General features: G+C 38.6%; 1 protein-coding gene across 7 annotated transcripts in view; it reads right to left on the minus strand.

Moving 5' to 3' along the window:
* Positions 1-326: 326 nt before the first annotated feature.
* Positions 327-21,823, minus strand: part of LOC127622059 (apoptosis-stimulating of p53 protein 1-like) — an 87,996-nt gene continuing 66,499 nt past the window's right edge. For 4 of the 7 annotated variants that reach the window (XM_052095978.1, XM_052095979.1, XM_052095977.1 and 1 more), the window contains 13 exons: positions 18,838-19,012; positions 17,051-17,247; positions 14,909-15,073; positions 14,474-14,663; positions 12,944-13,093; positions 10,635-10,759; positions 9,899-10,388; positions 7,985-8,712; positions 6,587-6,724; positions 6,308-6,441; positions 4,379-4,545; positions 4,011-4,210; positions 327-1,620 (listed from right to left, as the gene is read on the minus strand). In XM_052095978.1, coding sequence (XP_051951938.1) covers positions 1,579-1,620; positions 4,011-4,210; positions 4,379-4,545; positions 6,308-6,441; positions 6,587-6,724; positions 7,985-8,712; positions 9,899-10,388; positions 10,635-10,759; positions 12,944-13,093; positions 14,474-14,663; positions 14,909-15,073; positions 17,051-17,247; positions 18,838-19,012 — 2,901 coding nt within the window. In that variant the 3' untranslated portion in view covers positions 327-1,578. The remainder of the gene's footprint in view (positions 1,621-4,010; positions 4,211-4,378; positions 4,546-6,307; positions 6,442-6,586; positions 6,725-7,984; positions 8,713-9,898; positions 10,389-10,634; positions 10,760-12,943; positions 13,094-14,473; positions 14,664-14,908; positions 15,074-17,050; positions 17,248-18,837; positions 19,013-21,823) is intronic. The other 3 variants (XM_052095975.1, XM_052095976.1, XM_052095980.1) reach the window with 3 other exon arrangements.

Consider the following 21,823-nt stretch of genomic DNA (forward strand, 5'->3'; position numbering starts at 1 on the left):
ATTTCAGCTCTGTAGGTCCATACAATGCAATTGAATGGTGTCTAGGACTTTGAATGTCCATAAAGCACATAAAGGAAGCATAAAAGAAATCCTTACGACTCCAGTGGTTAAATCCGTATCTTCAGAACAGAAGGGATATGATAAGTGTGGGTGAGAAGCAGATCAGGAGTGATTTTTCACTCTAAATCTTTTTTCTTCCTTGTTTTTGGCAATGCACATTCTTTGTGCATTTTTGGATAAACTATCCCTGTAAATAGTTCAAATATAAATGAAAAAGACAGAAATGTACACAGATCGGAGTATAAACAGGGGACATCATTTCTTGCTAGGAGTCATTTGTTTTTATTGTGCACATGTATAGAACACAAGGTGTGAGTTGCTGTATTTCCTCAAGTCCACACGGACAGTTAGTCTAACAGCATTGAGTCAAGCATGTTTATTCACTCATCCTCATCACAGTATTCACAGGGTTAAACTTCACAATAAAGCTCTTTACTGCCTCACTGGCAGAATATACAAATCACTAATGACTAAAAACAGGAGTGGAGTAGAATGGGCTGGCATAATATAAAATAACATTTAAAAAAAGTGTAAAATATAGTAAATACGCTTTCAAGCCCGATCATGGACTGCTAGTGGAGAAAAACTTTGTATTGATATCATTTCAAGGGCTGCACTTTGTCAGACCACTGCTGTCCAGCTAAACAACAAAATGACAAGAATGTGGTGTCAGTCCATGTAGGCTAAATACTGAATGATTTTATAATGATTCTCAGTGGTTTGACACACCAGCTTGTCTTCTCACTATTCAACTCACAATCTCAATCTCTCTTTGCACACTTCACACACTCTCATTTAAAACACTCTTCTGCACACAGAATGCATTCCACACTTCTGTAAATTTAAATCACACTCATAACATATGTAAATTCCTTTCCAAACATACAAACTCAATCACATGCATAGGTCAGACTAATAGTTCTATGCAAACTATGTATATTTTTGTTCTTATCTGGAAAAACATTTATGGATGAGCTATAAAATTAATATGCACACACACTGCAGCAAGTCCATTGTACACCACATCTCTCTCACTCATTCAGTCCATAGCATAGAATTTTCGCCCTGACAATGAGCACTGAAAGACTGCCTGCTCTTGTCCTCTCAGCGAAGCATAATGTGTATGTCATGCCAAAAAAAAACTCAAGCTTACAAACACAAAGGAAATCTCTTGTCAAAGTGGTTAGTGCTTTGATCCCCAATGTGTGATGTACAGCTATGATGCATTTTACAAGTTACAAGAAACCTGGGATGTGGAGTGGAGGGGGATACATTGAGGCCTGGAAGCAGAGAAGATGGGGGCAGACCTAGAAACCTGAGGCTGTTTGTTTGGCCTTATTTGTGTTGATCGGAGAGTGTGTGTTTGTGTGTAGCACAGTTGATTGTGAGGGTTCAGGGTTTAGCAGCTTCACCCCTTCTATAGTCAAAGTGGCACATAGAGGTGACGGGTTGAGGCTCTACACCCCAAGACATCAATCCAGTCAATCACCCAGGAAAGGGGCGTGGCCAAGATGAGGCTTACGCCAGAGATCTCTGACGTGGTTTTATTCTGGGGTACAACTACAGAGAAACAGACAAGCACAGATTTACCATAACTGAGATGTATAACTCAATATAATAACAATATAATCTCTCAATGAATAAGTATACAACAGAACATTAATGTTCTTTCAGTTCCAATAACTATGTTTACATGCACTTTAAAAGTTCAATTTCTGTCAGACCTTTTTCAAGTATCATATAAAAGCTTTAGTTTAACTAAAATTGTACCAGTCCTTTTTTAATAAAGTTAGACTAACAGACATAGAAAATGTAGCTCAGCTTCAACAAGTATGTTTACATGTTAATAGGATCAAAATTGACATGATCTGAAAGTCAGCAGTGGTGCTCTCCTTCAAATATTTGATTAGGCATTGTGTCATGTATACTTTTGTATAAGTGGCTCAGCTATGCAAAAACTCAATGTAGCTTGATTATAAATGTGCATGTAAATTTATTGAATGAAGAAACACTTTAACCCTTTAAGTTCTGAAGGTATTTTTAAATATTATGAGACCCTTAGCCAAAGAAACTTTAGCCCAAAATTTAATTTTTTCCTGTTTAACTGATTTGACATTATATATCTCTGGCTGTAAATACGGTATGTATTATATTTTGTTTCCAATCATGTCTCCTGTAACAGAGTAAAACATTTTTGTTGATACGACAAAGCAATCAAAAGTTATAGCATTACAAAAATAATTTATCCTAGTGTCAAAAAATGTCTCCAAGTGTACAAAAGCCTCTCCAAACAAATAAAACATAATAATTGTACATAATAACTAATTACACAACAATCAGTTAAGGTATACTCTCTCTCCAAAGCATGCATGTTTGAATAACAAGATCTCATTCAGGTCCATTCAGTGTACTTTGAGTCATCATTGAGTCTGCCTCATGTAATTGTCACCATCTCATGCAATTGTGGTCATATGTAATCAGAGTGAACGATCCTCTCTGCCCATATTTGGATGACTTCCACCTCTGGTTGCAGCGATCTGAACCCTAATATGATTGGTGTAGCATTTGATGACTGCGGACAATGTACTACATAATTTCCGATGAAGTAATCTGATACAGGAAAGCTAACGTTTTTTTTAGCCAGATAGCAAATTATGTGGTGCTTGCACATGGTGCTTCGTGTGGATTATCTAATGATCTATGATCCCATTACGTTGTGTGTGGGCTCGTTTTAACAGGAATCCCATCCTCTAATTAATGATATATTTTATGTTCTGTTTATTTTTCATGAAGTTATAAGCAAAAATGTGACACATAAGCAACACCTATTCATGTATATCAAAGACATGTATTTGTTTTTTGTTTCTTAAAACCATGGCAACTTCTAAGGATATTTTCATGCCGAAAACCAGGTTCAAATCGTAGAATGAAAAAAATATTTACGATCCATTTTTACAAAAGATTGAAAAATTACCTTTTAATTATGACTTGTAATTGTATTTGGCTATTATTCACTATATTTTTGTCTGTGAGTAAAACAAATAGGCTGATTGTATTCTACCCTTTAACTCTTTCCCCGCCAGCGTTTTTAAAAAAAAGTTGCCAGCCACCGCCAGGGTTTTTGACGATTTTCGCTAAACTTTAATGGCCCGCAGAATATTTTCTTCCATGAATATATGAAGATGAATATATGAAGATGCTATATATCACAATAAAGATCTGAGCCTCTGCTTTTAGGCAAAAAAAAAAAACAATTTTATTTTATCTTCATTTGTTCTTTTTTTATTGCGACTTGAACAGAGGTTGGTTTTGTCAAAAAACAACATTTCAGACAAAAAGCTGAGAAAAAGGCATGTTTATGTCTGATATTTTGAGCTTCTCAATACTCCACTTCTTCATGTTTGAGACGATCGCAGTCTGTTTCTTTGATCAAAGAGTTGCGTACTCTTTCAAAACATGTGCAGAGGTCTTCCTTACCGTATAACACCTAAAACACGGAAACCCGGAAAATTCCGTGTTTGGCGGGAAAGCGTTTTTTCATAAAACACGGAAAATTCCGTGTTTGGCAGGGAAAGAGTTAAGAGCTTTCCAAGGACAGATGACACATGGCTATTTGACACTTCTGATTTGTCTGCAATGTTCAAATCACTTGTTCAGTTTGGTAGACCTGCAAACTCAGTACAGTTGAAAAAGTTGACATAGCGTTTTATGAATTTGTGAAACAATTTAGTATGAGATACATACAAAAACAGAAGAAATCAGGATGGGGGCAAATACTTTTTAACAGCACAGTATTTTGTTAGTCAAGACTGTCGTTTTTAATAGTTTAATAATTATTTTCTTTCTCCAGTGACTGCCAGTGTGCAAAGCAGTGCTTAAATTGTTAAAATGTTACACCACAAAATGCAATGAAAAAAAAAAGGACTGATATAACTCATGTGTGGACCTACCCCTAGCAGGTTACGTGGCACATAGCCCTCTTTGTCGTTGAGTTTGCTCCACCACCACTCAGTCTCAGTATCGTCTTTCTTGCGAAGGATGGTAATGGCATCACCCTCGTGAAAGGAAAGCTCGTCTTGACTCTGAGCCTCATACTCCCACAGAGCGTACACAACTCCCTTATTCATTACACCCAACTTCTCTTGCACACCTATACACGCACACAGAGAGAGAACTCTTAGTAAGGCTTATAAACTTAAATTTATAATTTTATAAGATGAATAAATGTAAATCCCTTCAACTTTCTAAAAGCTTTATTATTTTCCTAAAAACAATAAAACTGCAGTCCCATATAGGAGAAGAAAGAGGGCACTCTCACCATAGAGGAACTGTGAGCACTGTATGTAGCCCTCCTCCATCTCCTCACATTTGTCTGCTGCTGTCTCCACATCACTGATGGTGGTGGCAAAAATGGCTGCACCTGACTCCACTAACTGCTTACACAGGTGCACACTGTTACAGGAAGCAGCACAATGCAAGGGTGTCCTATAAACACAGAAAGAGACAAACACACCTCAAGTGATTCTGCAACTATTAGGTTGAACTGATCAGTTACTTTCACAGTAGGGTTGCAATGGTATGAGATTTTCACGGTATGATAACAGTCTCAGAAAATATCACGGTATCACGGTATAACACAATTACTATTATCAGTGAAAACAGAAGGGTTATTTTATTTATCTATTTATTTTTGAGCAAACACTTTATTATAATTGAAACTAGAAAAAATAAGAAAGCTAACAAAATAAAAATAGACATGATAAACAAAATCGCTTGTAACTATAACATGTTATATAACTAAAGCATGTTAGCATAGCATGTTAAATTAACTACTAAATGAAAAATAACATCAGCTGTGCGAGCTTTTAAAGTAATGTCCTATGATTATTAACAGTTAATATATACTGTAGACACACGACAGCACAGTCAGACTGCTCCTGCCTGTACCTTGAACTCCGCGCTTATCAACTGGTTTTGCTTCAGGACAGATTTCACATTGAAATCAAGTGTCAACCTGACGTAGATTAAACATAACCTGTATTTAATGTATCCTGGGTTGCATTTCCTTTTATGTTGTATAGTTTTGTTCATGGTTTTCCAGTACAAGGACATGCATCAAGTGACATTATTTTTGTTGTTGATGTCAAAATCTACAGGAAGTTGTCTCTCCCACTTTTAAAAATTGAAGAGCATATTTACTTATATGGGCCCATTATTATCCCGTTTGTTACCTAATATTAAATATTTATACACGTATTACACAGAAGGAAAGGCTCCTCATTACCATGGTTAAGTCAGTGTGCTAGTCTAAAATAATAGTAATAATAATAATAAATGATTGTATTTATGAAAAATCTTGAAACTTTAACTACAACTGCCACTGTTGATATAAAATGAGGTCTAATAGATTCTACCTTTAGATTATTTCATATGAAACTATAAGATTTTGTCAAAATATAAAAGTTACTTTTACTCATGTAAAATCCTGAAACATAACTGAAATTTGTAAAGGTGATGGTGTGTAATTTTAATAGCATAGTGTTGCTCTTTTCCTCCTCTGTGCTGTTTGGCATGTCAGGGCTGCTACTGTTTGAGAGGTTCGAATTGACAAACTCTGTAACACTTTAAACTAGAAAAGTCTCGCTAGAACTGAAATTGGTCACAGTTTTGATGTCTGCGCTCCACAATATCGAGGGAAGCCCAGTTGTTGAACGCGTGCGCCAGAGAGAAGAGCAGATCATTAGCGCGAGCTCTTTACACTCGCGAAAGTGCAGATGATTATCATTAAATCTGCGTCGGCAGTCCGAAATAGTCGATCACTTGGGCGGCCACCGAAATATCTTCAATGGGAGAAGTTACCATGACATTGTTATTTCCCTGCTGTCCATGACCCAGTCCGAATAGACCAGTTGAGAAACACTGCTTTAACTCACACACTCATGTCAGACCCCCTCCCCTCGCTTCTCTCTGACATCTGCAGCGTGTGTGTGTGTGCGCAAGTTGACGAGTCTGACAGACAGTCGAGAAGGAAAGGAGATGCGCACGTGCATGGGAGAATCTCCGTCCTGTTGCATTTTTTTCTCAATACCGTAGATAAGCAAATCTACATGGTATGATAACCGTCAATTTTCAAACCGTGCTATACCGTGAAACCGGTATATCGCTGCAACCCTATTTGACAGTGACTGACAACATGAGTCTCTTTGAATCTCTGACCCAACAAATCTCAATGCCAAAGTCTCCTCACCAGCCATCACTGTCTGCTGCATTTACATTTACACCAAAGTCCAGCAAGAACTTGATAATGTGGTGGTGTCCTGCACACACTGCGTTATGGAGGGGCGTGATGCCCTCATCATTTGCGGTGCTGGGATTGTCAACCTACAGGATGAGAAGAATGAAACAAGTTAAATTGGTTATCAAAAATGGGTCTTGTGAATCTGTGTGGAAGACTATTCTGTTGACTATGTAAGAGGTTTTCTAGCATAAAGTGAAATGAAGTGTGTGCATGTGTCAATATGTATACCTCATAGATTATCCTTTGTACTAGGTCAAACTCTCCCTCTAGTGAGGCATCCAGTAACAGGGCGAGAGGGTTGAACTTCACTCTAAGGCCATGACCTGTCCGCTCTGAGTTTGGCTTCTTCAGGTTAGTGCGTTTGCCCTGTTCAGGAAATGGACCATTAGATCCATGAAACTACAAATTATCACAAATATATGATGACGACTAGGATAGATTGGATAGAACACCCAAAAATGAAAATTTAAACCCTCATGTTTAAAAGCCTAAATGTGAAAATCTCTTGTTTTGGTGCCTGGGTGAATAGCAAGCTGTTACTATGGATATTGACTGTGTCAACTGCTGTTACTATGGACTGTGACTATATTTTTTTATGGAGTCTGTTATTTCTTTGATTCTTTATGGTGGGGTTTACCAGATCATCACTGATCCTCCACCTGGTAGTATAATGGTTAGACAGAGACCTGGAAAGGCCTTCTAGCCACAGTTTCTCACACCCACTGTGAAATTTGGTGGAGGATTGGTGATGATCTGGGGGTGCTTCAGCAAGGCTGGTATCAGGCAGATTTGTCAAGGTTATCCTGGAAGAAAACTTGCTTCCTTCTGCTCTGACAATGTTCCCCATACCACACAGCGAGGTCAATCAAGGTGTTGATGGAGGACCACCAGATCAAGACCCTGTCATGCAGACCTGAACCCCATTGAAAACCTCTGGAATGTGATCAAGAGGAAGACATATGGCCACAAGCCATCAAACAAAGCAGAGCTTGAATTTTGTGGCATGACGTCACCCAACAGCAATGTGAAAGATTGGTAGAGAGCATGTCAAGATGCATGAAAGCTGTGATTGAAAATTTTTGGTTTTGAAAACACATACCTATAAAATAGTAAATCCAGAAAAACTGATAATTTTGCAGTGGTCTCTTAACTTTTTCCATAGCCATCCATCCATCCATCTATATATATATATATATATATATATATATATATATATATATATACGTGTGTGTGTGACCCTAATCTGGTTAAAATATTGGTTTTAAAAAGCTGAATTTGGTTATTACTTATATATATAAAGCAATGCAACAGAGCCAGCTCTCAATCATTTCAAAATAAGAGTTCCTGGTAGTCCCATGTAACAATTATTTTTTATTTCTATTTGTTATTGGGATTTTGGTTGAACAATAAGCTACATCTTTGTATTTATTCATTTTGGACTCACAGTAATGAAAGACTAAGAAACTTTTTAAAACATTCTATAAATCAATTTTAAAAACGATCTGCAGATTAATCGATGATCAACCCTTTCCACCACCTTAATTATCGGTATCTTCAAAATCTACTATCGGCGAACCTCTAGTTTTTAACAGTAAGGTGAAGGGTTTTAATCAGTAGGAGACCTACCATGGGCAGGGAAGAGGGAGAGGTGTCTGCTTCCTCAGGTGTACTGGCCTCAGCTACTGGGCTCGGCAAGGTGTCTGAAGGTTCAGCAAGATTATTGTTACTGTCTTCTGAGGGTTCTGGTGCTGGAGGTGTTAGCATCTCTGCCACTTGCTGCTGGGGATCATTATCATTGGCATCACCTTGCGGGATAATGCCATCAGCACCTCCAGAGGGTAATGCTTGTGTTTCTGAGGGCGGATTCCCATTGTCTGTATCAAAGAGCATTTCACCTCCTGCTACGGAGGGCTGATAGAATGGAGTCACTCCTCCACCTCCACTCACACCTCCCATTCCTCCCTCCATTCCTCCAGCCAGAGTGTTGAAACGCTGATATAGAAGCTTCTGGATGTTGGGCCCATTGGGGCCCTCTGGTTCAGTAATAGAGCCTCGTTTTTTAAGTGGTCGAGGAGCGTTGGCAAGTTTCTTGCGCAAGACCTCCAGATCAGCATCGCTCTGATAGCGCATAGGTGAGTGCACCATGGGTGTGAGCTTAGTAGGACTGAGAGGTCGTGGGATGTGGTCCACATTGGTTGGGGGTGGCTCGGGGACACCTATGGTTAGACCATCAAGATCCAGCTCACCATCCACCATGTCTCCAGGACCCTGCAGGGCAGGGAAGGCTCCAGTGCCTCCAAGGGATAAGGGTGAAGGGGGTGTGGAGCAGGGGGGCAGAACTGGCTTACCGTATACTGCAAAAAGAAAGAATAAAAAAAATTCTCAAATAACACACACAAAAACAAAAATAAAATAAACCACATCTACAAAGTAAACAGATCTCTTTTAAACTGAAAACTGGCTGCAAAAGTAAGCAGTATTTTGTTGAATAATGAAAATAAAGGTAAAGTGCATAATTGTTTTCTGTTAAAATAATCCCATCTTAGCGTAATATGCAGAGACAACTACAAGTAACCCTTTAAATGTTGATTCCCCTGACAAGTTTAAACACTGTGGCACTACCAAAACATTGCGGTTTATTTGACCATCCAGACCAGTAACATTAGCTAAACCAATGGTGTGAGTTTAAAGTGGGACTATTATTATTCAGTCTGGTTTCGAAAGTAAAAATCTAATTGATTGTTTCCATAGACAAATTCATTTTCAACGATAACTTATAAACGTTTTAGACCGACCAAACTTGAGCTCCGAGGTTGCTCATCGATTGTATATCCTTACTTGAAGTCACCCGTCTATATTATTTAAACTTCATTGAAATCATGTTTGACAGCGGAATTTATGGTAAACAAATACATTACCCATGGGGAGAGAAAAACTCCCCAACAGAGAACCACGGCCAATCAAGCCCAAGAAACTTCCTTTGGAGCGACCGCCCACTCATGTGAAGCAATGTGAATGACATAATCGAGTCGGTGTCTCTTCACGCTTAAACTATTTATCTTAAATATATTGTTTCTATACTTATAATAAACAACCTAAAATCAATAGTTTTACATATTCTCATCTATTTTAATTCAATTACATAATTCGCAATGCTTCATTGGATTGTAGTTGTGCCCTATTGAAAGACGGTAAGTACACAGCCTTTTAGCTTTGTTTTTATGTCTGATATTCAAATACCTTTTTGGCTTCAAAATGAAGTTTGTGATGTTGTGATACTTCAGAACTAATTGGTTTGGTTCATGGCTTACAACTCTTTTATAAAGGATTTTCTATGGGAAAAATTTATGGGAAAAAAATTCCAGAACCCAGACAGCTGAATAAGTGGGCAGGAACTATTGCTCTCTATAGCAAACAGTTGAAGTGTTCGGAACACTATTTGTCATTACAGTCATTATTTTTGCAATTCTGCAAATAATGCTAGTGGCACAGAAATAACATACTTCATCTTCAAAAAACTGTTTTGCTTCTGCAGTGTACCTGCTTTGACTGCTGACTTGTTGTTCATAGTGTAACTCTTGGGGGCTGCCTGTTGTAGGTACATGTGGTAAATGGAGCTTGAGTTCATGGTGGCTGGGCCTTTCCTGGGTGACTGTGGTCTAGAGCCCTTATCTGCGATGAACGGCCTCACCGCTACAGCCAGAGGAGGGTCTGGTCTCTCCCCTGGGGGGAAAAAGGGTGGACTGGGCTGGAAAGTGGGGCTGGGGGGAACTGAGATGCGCTGCTGGATCTGCTGAGAGGATGACCCGGAGGGTGCAGGGGGAACACGGGGCCAGGCCGGCAGTGGTGGTGGTGGGTTGTTGGGTAGGCTGGGCACAGGCCGGAGAGGAACGTCTTTGCGGTGATTTAAAGAGCTGGTGGAACCAGAGTTGGCAGATGAGAGCAGGTGGTTGCTGGTATGGGCTCCATATGGGGGAGGCTGGGGCTTACTAGGAGGAGGAGCTGAGCCAGATTTATTGGAGTCCTGAACCTAAAGGAAACATACAGTGGAAAAATGGCAAAAAGCAAAAGGCAAATTAATTACAATAGGCCTTATGCTGAAAAACGAAAAACAAGTCTTACTTACACTCAGTTCAAAGGGATAATTTACGAAAGAATGGTTTACATACCATTTGCTCGTGAATAAGGAGCTATTGTTTTACAATGTAAGCAAAAAGGTTTATGATGGAAAATAAATAGAGAGCAATTTATTTGTGTTTGTGTCACTTAGACATACCTTATCTGAGGGACTGCTGGCAGGTGATGCTGTTTTAATGGTTGTGTCTGCTACAGACTCCTTCCAGTCAGTTGGCTTGACTGATGTGCTGCACTTGTTGAGGGTGGGCCAACTGGCATCATTAGCTAAAGAGGCACAGAGGAAGCATTACCACAAGGTCAGACATGACAGAACACCTCACATGTACAATTTATTAGGGCAGAAAGATTAATTGCATTGCTAATATATTAGATGGAGAGTGCAGAGTTAAATGTATGGTTGAGCTTATAAATGACTGATCAAGATGTCAAGGTAGTTTCTTGAGTTATGAGTCATGAAGTACACTCACTGAGCACTTTATTTGAAACAGCTGTACACCTAATTATTCATGTTATTATCGAATCATGTTAATCCTCAAGTGTCTGCCAAATACATAAATGTAAATGTAATCAGCCAATCGTGTGGGAGCAGTGCAATACATAAAATCATGGAGATATGGGTCAGGCGCTTCAGTTTATGTTCACAACAACTATCAGAATGGGGAAAAATGTGATCTTAGTGATTTCAACAAGCAAAAGCCACACTGGGTTCCACTTCTGTCAGCCAAGAACAGAAAGCTTAGGCTGCAGTGGGCCCAGCCTCACCAAAACTGGACAGTTTAAGACTGGAAAAACGTAGCCAGGTTTCATGAATCTGGATTTCTACCAAGGCACACAGATGGTACGGTCAGAATTTGGTGCCAACAGCATGAATCTATGGACCCAACCTGCCTAGTGTCAACAGTCCAGGCTGGTGGCACTGGTGTAATGGTGTGGGGAATGTTTTCTTGGCACACTTTGGGCCTGTTAATACCAATCAATCATTGCTTGAATTCCACAGTCTATTTCAGTATTGTTGCTGGCCATGTGCATCTCTTAATGGCAACAATTTACCCATCTTCTAATGGCTACGTCCATAATGAAAATGCACCATGTCACAAAGCAAAAATCATCTCAAATTGGTTTAAAAAACATGACAATGTGTTCACTTTTCTTCAGTGGCCTTCCAAGTCACTGGATCTGAATCCAATAGAACACATTTGGTATGTGGTAGAACAGGGAGATTTGCAACATGACTGTGCAGCTGACTGCAGAAACTGCATGATGCAATCATGTCCTCATAGACCAGAATCTCAAAGGATTTTTCCAACATCTTGTGGAATCCATGCCACAAAGAACTGAGAGCAAAGGAAGGCCCTACCCAGTATTATTATAGTGTTCCTAATAAAGTGCTCAGTGTAGATCACTAGCGTAAGTAAATTAAGTTTACTTGGTAGAATAGGGAGTTGGGTTTGATTAATTTACAAAAGCTGAACAGATTTCCTCAAATTTCAATATGTTGCTGCTCTGAAACGTTTTTTCTGAAGACGGGTAAATGCACAATATCATAAATGGCTCAAGAGCTAGACAGCCAAACTATTTAAAACCTCAGGCCAAACAAGTAAAAGTTAAATAAAAAAATACATTAAAAAAGCACAGTTTTAGTTTAGTAAGAGCCACCACTCATCAGACTTTTGTAATAAATTGTAATTCTATCATCTGCAATGAGTGTATATTAAGTGTCACATCAATAGTTAGATTATCTATGTTAGAGAATGAATAAATGGGACCAGCTCAATTCAGTGAGTTTAAATATAATGATAAAGTCCTGCTGAAGAATTTGGACTAATGTATGGACCAGGGACAAGGAGGTCGAGAGCCCAGTGAACCTTATCAGGGTAGTTTCTAATCCCTGCACACACACACACATACATTAACGCTTACTCCACACAATCAACCATCTCCCACAATCTACCTCAATCACATTCTGTTTCTTATTTGTCATTTGCACACACAATCCTATACACACATACTCCAAAATACAGGATCAGCAGCTTTTGACTTATTTTGCACAGCAGTAAAGAGCAACTCAAAGAGGTAGAATTTAACTGGCCAGGTTTAGCTCAAGTAGGGATCTAAAGTATCATTAAAGTATTGCTGCCTGTAAAAACCCTATAATTTTGACTGCTGTCTTAAGCCAAATTCTCTGTGGAATATTGCCCCTCTCTGCTTTTTAAAAGTAGATGATAACTACTTTATCAGAATCCCCCAGAATCCTGCATAGCTCTCCTCCATTTGTAAAATACAAAGGCATTGGAGAGAATTTCATCCAATAGATAAAATGTGTGAAAACATCTATATGGCTGTAACAAATCACAGGGATTCTGTCAGACTGCTTTGATCCTGCTCACTACACTGATTAAGGTTCAGAGGCCGTTCCTCCTGCCCTTAATCAGACACCTTCCCACTCACGAGAGGCGCCGTCCAACCCTGCCGTAGAGCAGGTGACTGGGGGTGGAGCCCCAGGGCTTGGCCGGGGCTCTGAAGGGGCTGGAGCAATCGGGTCCACTATGATGTCTAAATCAGAGACCTTCCATGGTCCGGGAGGCTTTCTCACTCCATCTAATCCCCACCCCCCCACACACAAATATGACAACAGCAAGGTACAGGGACAGCAAAGAGAAAAGAAAGAGACACACACACATATGCACAGCACAGAGCAGAAATAACACAAGAGGTTAGAAGGGAAGAAAAAGAGAAATCAACTTTATAAACAAACAGTAAATAAAGAGAAAACCCACAACAGGAAGTAAGAGGGAAACAAACATTGTCTTTAAAGAAGTAACAAAACACTTAAAGGGAGTTCACCCAAAAATGAAAATTCTCTCATCATTTACTCGCCTGCATGCCATCTAAGATGTGTATGACTTTCTTCTGCGAACACAAAGATTTTCTAAATAATTTTTCAACTTTGTAGGTCCACACAATGCAAGTGAATGGTGAACAAAACGTTGAAGCTCAAGAAATGACATAAAGGCAGCATAAATGAAATCCATATGACTCCAGTGTTTTAATCTTCTGAAGTGATCAGTTTTGGGTGAGAACAGACTAAATTATTTCTCAGCAGTCTCCTTGACAATCATGGATTAAAGGTCTATTACACTTCTTAGTGCCATCTAGCGGTCTGCGCATGCATCATGCACTAGGAAGTGTAATTGAGCTTGAAATCATGACTGTGACAAGAGACTACAATGGCAAGATGTACAATGAAAAAGGAGTTATATTTTAGTTTGTTCTTGTCCAAAATCGATTGGATCACTTCAGAAGCCATGGATTAAACCACTGGAGTCATTTGGATTACTTTTATCCTATATTTAAGTGCCTATTGGACCTTCAAAGTCTTGGTCATCATTCATTTGCATTGTATGGACCTACAGAGCTGAGATATTCTGCTAAAAATCTTTATTTGTGTTCAGCAGAAGAATAGTAGTCATACACATCTGGGATGGCATGAGGTTGAGCAAATTCTGAGAGAATTTACATTTTGGGTGAATTATTCTAAACTTTACTGCTCACAGGTACTGCTGTGGTTGGTCGCTTAACTTGTCAAAGTGGGTGGTTCATGGCCAATATAAACTGCAAAGTGGACCAGACTTTATGCTGATAATTAAAAGTTTGGCTTCGCGAGACCAATGAAGACCTAAAGATAGCATAAAAATGTTGCTACAACACTCCCTCTATTGGGTATAGAGCTATAACAGCAACACTATCTCAAGCTAAATACAGACCATCATTGATCAAAATTAATCAAAGCAGCTTCATATTCCATCCAACGTGGGTAAAGTGTTTTCAAACTGCATTTTCAAACTGATCAACAATGCAAGACAAAGAACGGAATTATAAATGGGCAGGGGTACCATTTATTTGGTACAATGTCTTTTCAAATAAATGTTCCAAATAAATAGAGTTATCATGCAGAAACATCAGTGTTTAAGGACTGACCTGATTTGGACCAGGGGTGGTTGGCTGGGGTGTTGACCCCCAGTGACTGAGGTTTGAGGGGTTCAGGGGGCACTACATAACCCTCCTGTCTCCCTGGCACTGGGACCTGGATGTAGGGTCCCACGGCAGCCACACGGCCGGTATTTCCGGGAGCTGGCTGTGGAGAGGGAGGACCATTTACTCTATTCAGCTGATGGATGGGGAAAAAGGAAAGAGAGGAAAAGGATAATAAAATAAAATATTATGAGCTTAAGATTTATTTTAGCAGAAATGATGATTTGTACCTTTCACTAGGTCCAGATTTAGACTAATATATACCCAATGGAGAATTTGTGTCACATATTTCAATGTTGAGGTGTCGGAGTGATTTCTGACCGAGCTTGCTAAACAATTCAATCTAAAAAGTGTGAGTGAGTGATGCAATCCTGGCCTTACAGGAAGGTTCTCTTTTTGACGTGCCTCAGCTTTTCTCTTGTACAGTCGATCTCGGAGTTCATTAATACGCTTGTCCATCAGTGTCACTTCCATGTTCCTCTTATTCAACAGCTCCTTCTGCTGCTGCAATTTACTGTTCTGCTCCTGATTCAGCTTGTTACGAATCTGACGGGGGGGAAAACACACCCGCAAATTAGCGATTAATGTAATATATAAACAAATTGAACTCACAGCACAGCACTCGGACACAAACAGGAAAGGAACACAGTCTAATTAACGATCATGAACTGTATATGACATATATAACTAAATATTTGACTATGAAATAACAAAAATAGAGAATTGATGTTGTAATCTACAACAAAATGCATCAAACAGCACTATGAAACAGGATGGTTAAGTTTCAGTATAACATTTAAAAAAATATTTTATAATATACCAAATAGTTAGTTCTGGCCCTGAATGCTGATTGGTCAGTATAGCATTCCAGATGTGTTAAAATCCACAATGCAGTAACAGCTATGATGCAAAAAACTGTATCAATGTACAACACCCTTAGCTGATCATTATTTTTGATGCATTGCAAAATTCAGTGAAACATAATGTTGCTTAGTAAATTCAAGTTTCAAAGCAAGTTTATATCCTTAATATTTTTATTATGTAGTATTTTTTTTTTTTATTAGGTTTTATAAAAGTAATTAGGCACTTGAAGCCATGCTATATTGTATTAGGCTATGCGTCATGCCTAATAACACTTTTAAGCCATGACTACATTGACAATATTGCATCGTCTTTTGTACCTTATTGCTTAAAGGATTTGTTCACCCAAAAATGAAAATTCTCTCATGAATTACTTACCTTTAAACCATCCCAGATGTGTATGACTTCTTCCTTCTTCAGTAGAACCAAAGTGAATATTTTTCTAATCACATTTCAACTCTGTTTGTCCATATAATGCAAGTAAACGTTTTACAGTCCAAAAGGCATATTTAGGCAGCAAAAAAGTAATCCACACCACTCCAGTCAATCTATGAATCTATTAATCTATAGATTGGTGTAAGAAACAAATCGATAATTAAATGTTTTATCTTTAAAAGCTGCTTCTGGCCAGCGCTGGATTGCTGTTTGAAATGACCTAACTCTCATGTGGCATTTGTTCCTCTGTTGTAAACAAAGCATGCTTCTGACTTCTCGCGTGAATGCGCCACTGCTCTTACGTCACATGATGCATTGACTGCTGGCAGGAAGCGATTTTTTAAAGTTAATAAAGTTTTAATTAGCGATTTCTTTTTAACCTATCGGTTTGTTTCTGAAGACATTAATAGATTGATTGGAGTCATGTGGATTACTTTTATACTGCCTAAATATGCCTTTTGGGCTGTCAAGCAGCCAGCAGCCTGATGACAACCCTTCAATTGCATCATAAAAATCTTCATTTCAGTTCTGCTGAAGAAGACATAAATATCTGGGATGGTTTAAAGAAAATCATGAGGATTTTCATTTTTGTGTGAACGAACCCTTTAATTAAAAGTAATAAATCAATACAAGTTAAGCTCAATCGACAGCATTAATGGCACACTGTTAATACCACAAAAATAAATTGACTTGCCCAACCTTTTCTTTAAAAACAAAACAAAATTCTGGGTTCCTGTGAGGCACTTACAATAGGGCCAATCCGTAAATGTTAAAAATACTCACTGTTTTAAAAGTATGGCAACAAAAACGTACAAAAAGTGTTAAAATGATTTTAGTGAGATAAAATTGCTTTCCAACATTTCCAGTGTAATGTTATATCCAGTTTTACATCTGCATTGAAATGACGTAATGCTAGAAGAACGGTGATCCTGGTAAGCGATGATTTAAACAACTTAATCGCTGAAATATATAATAATTTTAACTGAAGAGTTAATGTAGGTGCTTTTATAAAATATTTAGCTTCACATTTCTGCCTTTAAACTCTTCAAAAATATGCCCCATTCACTTCCATTGTAAGTGCCTCACTGTAACCTTCGAAATTATTTTCTTTTGTTATCAATATTATGCCAAAAATGCTGTTGATTGAGATTAACTTTTAATTTTAAGGAATATTCCTTAAAATGATGATCTTCTTGTTTTCAGATTATGCGAGTTCAATGTGTGTACCTGCAGTTCCTGGTAGAGTTTGCGAAGCTCCAGCGCAGCGGTTCCAGAAACCTGACCACCGAGAGTTTGCAGGCCATTCAGTTTGCCTCTCCTCAGGTCCTCCAGCTGCTGGCTGAGCTGATCCACCCGCAGCACGGCAGACTGCAGCTCTGTCTGCTTCTCCTGGAACAGCCCGCTTATGTGCTCAATCTCTGCAGCTAACAGACAAGAGCAGAGTTATACACATGCCAACTTGCATGCAAACAGAGACTTACATGAGCGAACATATTTACTCCATCACTATATGATTATTATTTAATGATCAATGAAAATATAATGCATAGCCTAAATGCGATCAAGGCATGAACAGTTAATCATCCTAAATGCGATCACGGCATGAACAGTTAACTGGAGCTTGAAGTTAGAGAGAGGTTTCACACATCATGGTATGAAAAAATCTATTTATCGATCAAGATATTTACTCTTAAAAAAAGACTACATGTGAACACCAGACTTGACTGAAGACTGGACAATCTTACCTGGAGTTGTGCGCGTGTGTGTGCGCGCGCGCGCGCGCGTGTGTGTGTGAGAGAAAGTGACTTATGGTAATGGGCTAATCTGCAAGATCATTACAATTCACAGGCTGTATCAGAACTACTCCTGACCTTATGACATGTGCATTTATGTGTGAGGCTAAGTTCTCACAATCACATACATTAACTCTTTCCCCGCCAAACACGGAATTTTCCGTGTTTTATGAAAAAACGCTTCCCCGCCAAACACGGAATTTTCCGGGTTTCCGTGTTTTAGGTGTTATACGGTAAGGAAGACCTCTGCGCATGTTTTGAAAGAGTACGCAACTCTTTGATCAAAGAAACAGACTGCGATCGTCTCAAACATGAAGAAGTGGAGTATTGAGAAGCTCAAAATATCAGACATAAACATGCCTTTTTTATCAGCTTTTTGTCTGAAATGTTGTTTTTTGACAAAACCTACCTCTGTTCAAGTCGCAATAAAAAAAGAACAAATGAAGATAAAATAAAATGGTTTTTTTTGTGTGCCTAAAAGCAGAGGCTCAGATCTTTATTGTGATATATAGCATCTTCATATATTCATGGAAGAAAATATTCTGCGGGCCATTAAAATTTAGCGAAAATCGTCAAAAACCCTGGCGGTGGCTGGCAACTTTTTTTTTAAAACACTGGCGGGGAAAAGGAATATTCCAGGTTCAATAAAAGTTAAGCTCAATGACAGCATTTGCGGCATAATGTATATTACCAAAAAAAAAGTATTTTGACTGGTCTCTCCTTTTCTTTAAAAAAAAAAACAAAAAAAACAAAGAAAAAATCAAGGATACAATGAGACTTACAATGGAAGATAATGGGGCCAGTTTTTGAGGGTTAAAAAAAGGCAGAAATGTGAAGCTTATAATTTTATAAAAGTACTTAAATTCTTCAGTAATTACTTGTTTATTAATTGAGCTGTAAAGTTGTTTAAATTGTAATTTTTATGGTTTTAGGGTTTATGGCACCATGTCATTAAATAGTAATCAATACCATGTCACGGTAATTAATATTATGCAACAAGTTTATTGTGTTTAACTTGTACTGAACCTGTAATATTCCTTTAAGCAAGCTGGCTTAACACAACAGTGCAAAAGGTCAACCAGCAATTTATCTACTTGCTAAATGCAATCTACCAACTCAGATTAATGCTGTATTTAGAGTTGAAGCTTCTGTGCCACTACCATCACCAAATGTAGCCTGCTGAGTCTCAGGCTAAAGGTCAATGATTAAGCAAGTACATACACAGATTCCCGTTGATGACTTTGCTATAGTCCACTTGGCCCCTCATTGCACGGATCTTCTTGAGTTTGGCTTCCTGACTTTCCACCCTCTCCTTCAGACTCTGCAGTTTCTCAGTCTCAGACACAGCCTGCTGTTGCCTCCGTTCCTGTTGCTTCAGATAGCGCAAGCGTTGCTCCTGCAGAGAGTGTGTGTGTATATATATATATATATATATATATATATATATATATATATATTTATATTACAATGCAAAACTAAGATAAAACTAGGGAAAACAACAAGCTTTAACTGCACAAATAAAAGTGTACATTGAAACACGCAACAACCTTCATAGAAAGGCTTTAATTCCACCGGATTCCCAGATAATCTTACTGGGCTCATGTATGAAGAGTGTAATGCCTGTGTGGTCATTGCTGTTACAGTGGAGCAGGGCCTGTTTAAGCCTGGGGCGGAGTGCATTCAGGATACCACTACAAGATTCTATCATTACATCAGAGCAGCACTTAACAAGACAGACAACCTAATGATTTACTGTCAGTGTCAAGCATGCAGACATGTAAGTTTGCCATCAAGAGCAATAGCTATACTTATGGAAAAAGGGAGTTACAAATGTTGCTTACAGTGCTGATATATTGAGAAAATGGAACTGAATCTACAGCGACATGGTAAAAGCAATCATATTTTACCTGAGTTGAGAGTTTGCAGTCGGAATTGAATGTGATAAAAAAAAAAGACTGGGTACTGCGAAATAACAGTAAGACAACACATCTTTCTATTGCGTTGTCTTGGTTGGCTCCATTAAAAAACAAAAATACGACATAGCTAGTGGAACAAATGACAGCAGCTGGTTATTTTAAGCCAAACAATATGTATATGTGGGAGTTTGACTAACTGAAAAAAAAAAATAGTCTCCACATAGGTTGCATATTCATTGCAATGGGCATTAAATCTCTTAAACTCTCGACCTCCACAATATGAATCAGCTGAAAGACTGTTGCAATCTGCTTTGTTACATCATTGTGAAGCTGCGTTCTTGAACTCCACATGAAAAGTGCTTGCAGACAGAAATGTCTCATTTTTCGTTTTGGTGATAGTTAAAACTTGACATGTGCTTCTGTGGTAATCAAAATGCGGCTTTAAATAAAAAATACTTGATTTCTGTCACAAGTTCCATCCAGGATTCACGATTAAGAAAAATTTATTAGTTAAACTTTTTAAATTAACCACATGCATTAACGTGTTAATTTTGACAGCTCTAGTAATCACTGAATGGTTGCTAATATGACAACATGTAGCAAAAAGCTACACATTTGCAACAGAGTTGTTTGTAATAAATAATATTTTAAATTCAATTAAAAAACTTTAGTATAAATTAAAGGGATAGTTCACCCATTTGCTCACCCTCATGACGTCCCACATTTATATGACTTACTTTCTTCAGCAGAACACATTTGAAGAAAAATAGAAAAATATCTCAGCTCAGTAGGTCCTTATAATGGATATGGATGGTAACACGGTTTGTGATGCTCCAAAAAGCACAGACAATCAGCATTAACACCATCCATATGACTCCAGTGGTTAATTGAATGTCTTGAAGCGATTTGATTGCTTTTGGTGTGAAAAAGAGCTATTATAGTACTTTTTAACTATAAATAATTGCTTTCCGTTAAGCAGCGTTATGCATGTTCACAAGAGGGCTGAGGTCACGTGGTCTCTCCTGTGATGTATTGGCATTGGCATGTTCACACAAGAAGTACTCAGAAGCACTGTTTACAACTGAGTAGGAGGAACGCTGTACAGAGCGAATGGCATAAACAAATTGAAGCAAATTTAAACAAAGATGTCATAAGATTTTGATTTAAGAGGAGAAGAGAAGATACAAGTTTTTGCACATCCATATTTATCTGCTGCAATGAATGGAATGTTGCCATGCCATCGCTGGAAAGACCTCGGGACCTCAGCCCTCTCGTGAACGTGCATACTGCTGCTTACCGCACGTGATAATTTATAGCTATAAAGTACTTCAATATTTATCTTTTTCGCAACCAAAACGATCTTATCGCTTTATTTTTTTTCCATCCGTTTTTTCCCCAATTTGGAATGCCCAATTTCCAATGTGCTCCAAGTCCTCGTGGTGGCGTAGTGACTCGCCTCAATCCGGGTGGTGGAGGACAAATCTCATCTGCCTCAGAGAACTTCAACCCGCGCATCTCATCACATGGCTTGTTGACGCTTTACCGCGGAGACATAGCATGTTTGGAGCCTTCACACCAACCACTGTGGCATCCACACACACAACTCACCATGTGCCATCGGAGAGCTAACCACATAATAGCGATCACGAGGAGGTTACCCCGTGTGACTCTACCTTCCCTAGCAACCGGACCAATTTGGTTGCTTAGGAGACCTGGCTAGAGTCACTCAGCACACCCTGGGATTCGAGCTTGGTTATGAGACATTCATTTAACCACTGGAGTCATATGGGTGATGTTAATGCTGATTGTCTGTGCTTTTTGGAGCATCAAAAATCATGTTACAATCCACATTCATTATAAAGACCTACTGAGTGGAGATACATTTCTATTTTTCTTCAAATGTGTTCTTCTGAAGAAAGGAAGTCACATACATGTGGGATGTCATGAGGGTGAGCAAATGATGAGAGAATTGACATTTTTAGGTGAACTATCCCTTTTAATCGTACAAACAATAATATATTCCCAAAATAGTAAACACTAAATCATGGGGTTTCTTTTTCGTAATTTCTCTCTCAATCTGCAGGAAACACAAACACATCCAATCAATGTCTCTCTGAGTGAAAAAACTAAAAATAGCACATGGTGGACTTTCAATGACTGGAGGCTCAGTGTCATCACAGCACATTGAGTAACAGCAATACAAACAAGCCTGAGATCAGTGCTCTCGTCATACACTAAAAACCTAGAGTGTGAGTGAGACTGATCTTGGAACAGGTGTCTGCAAGCAGATT

This window comes from Xyrauchen texanus, chromosome 28 (assembly GCF_025860055.1).
Source record: "Xyrauchen texanus isolate HMW12.3.18 chromosome 28, RBS_HiC_50CHRs, whole genome shotgun sequence".
Classification (NCBI taxonomy): domain Eukaryota; kingdom Metazoa; phylum Chordata; class Actinopteri; order Cypriniformes; family Catostomidae; genus Xyrauchen; species Xyrauchen texanus.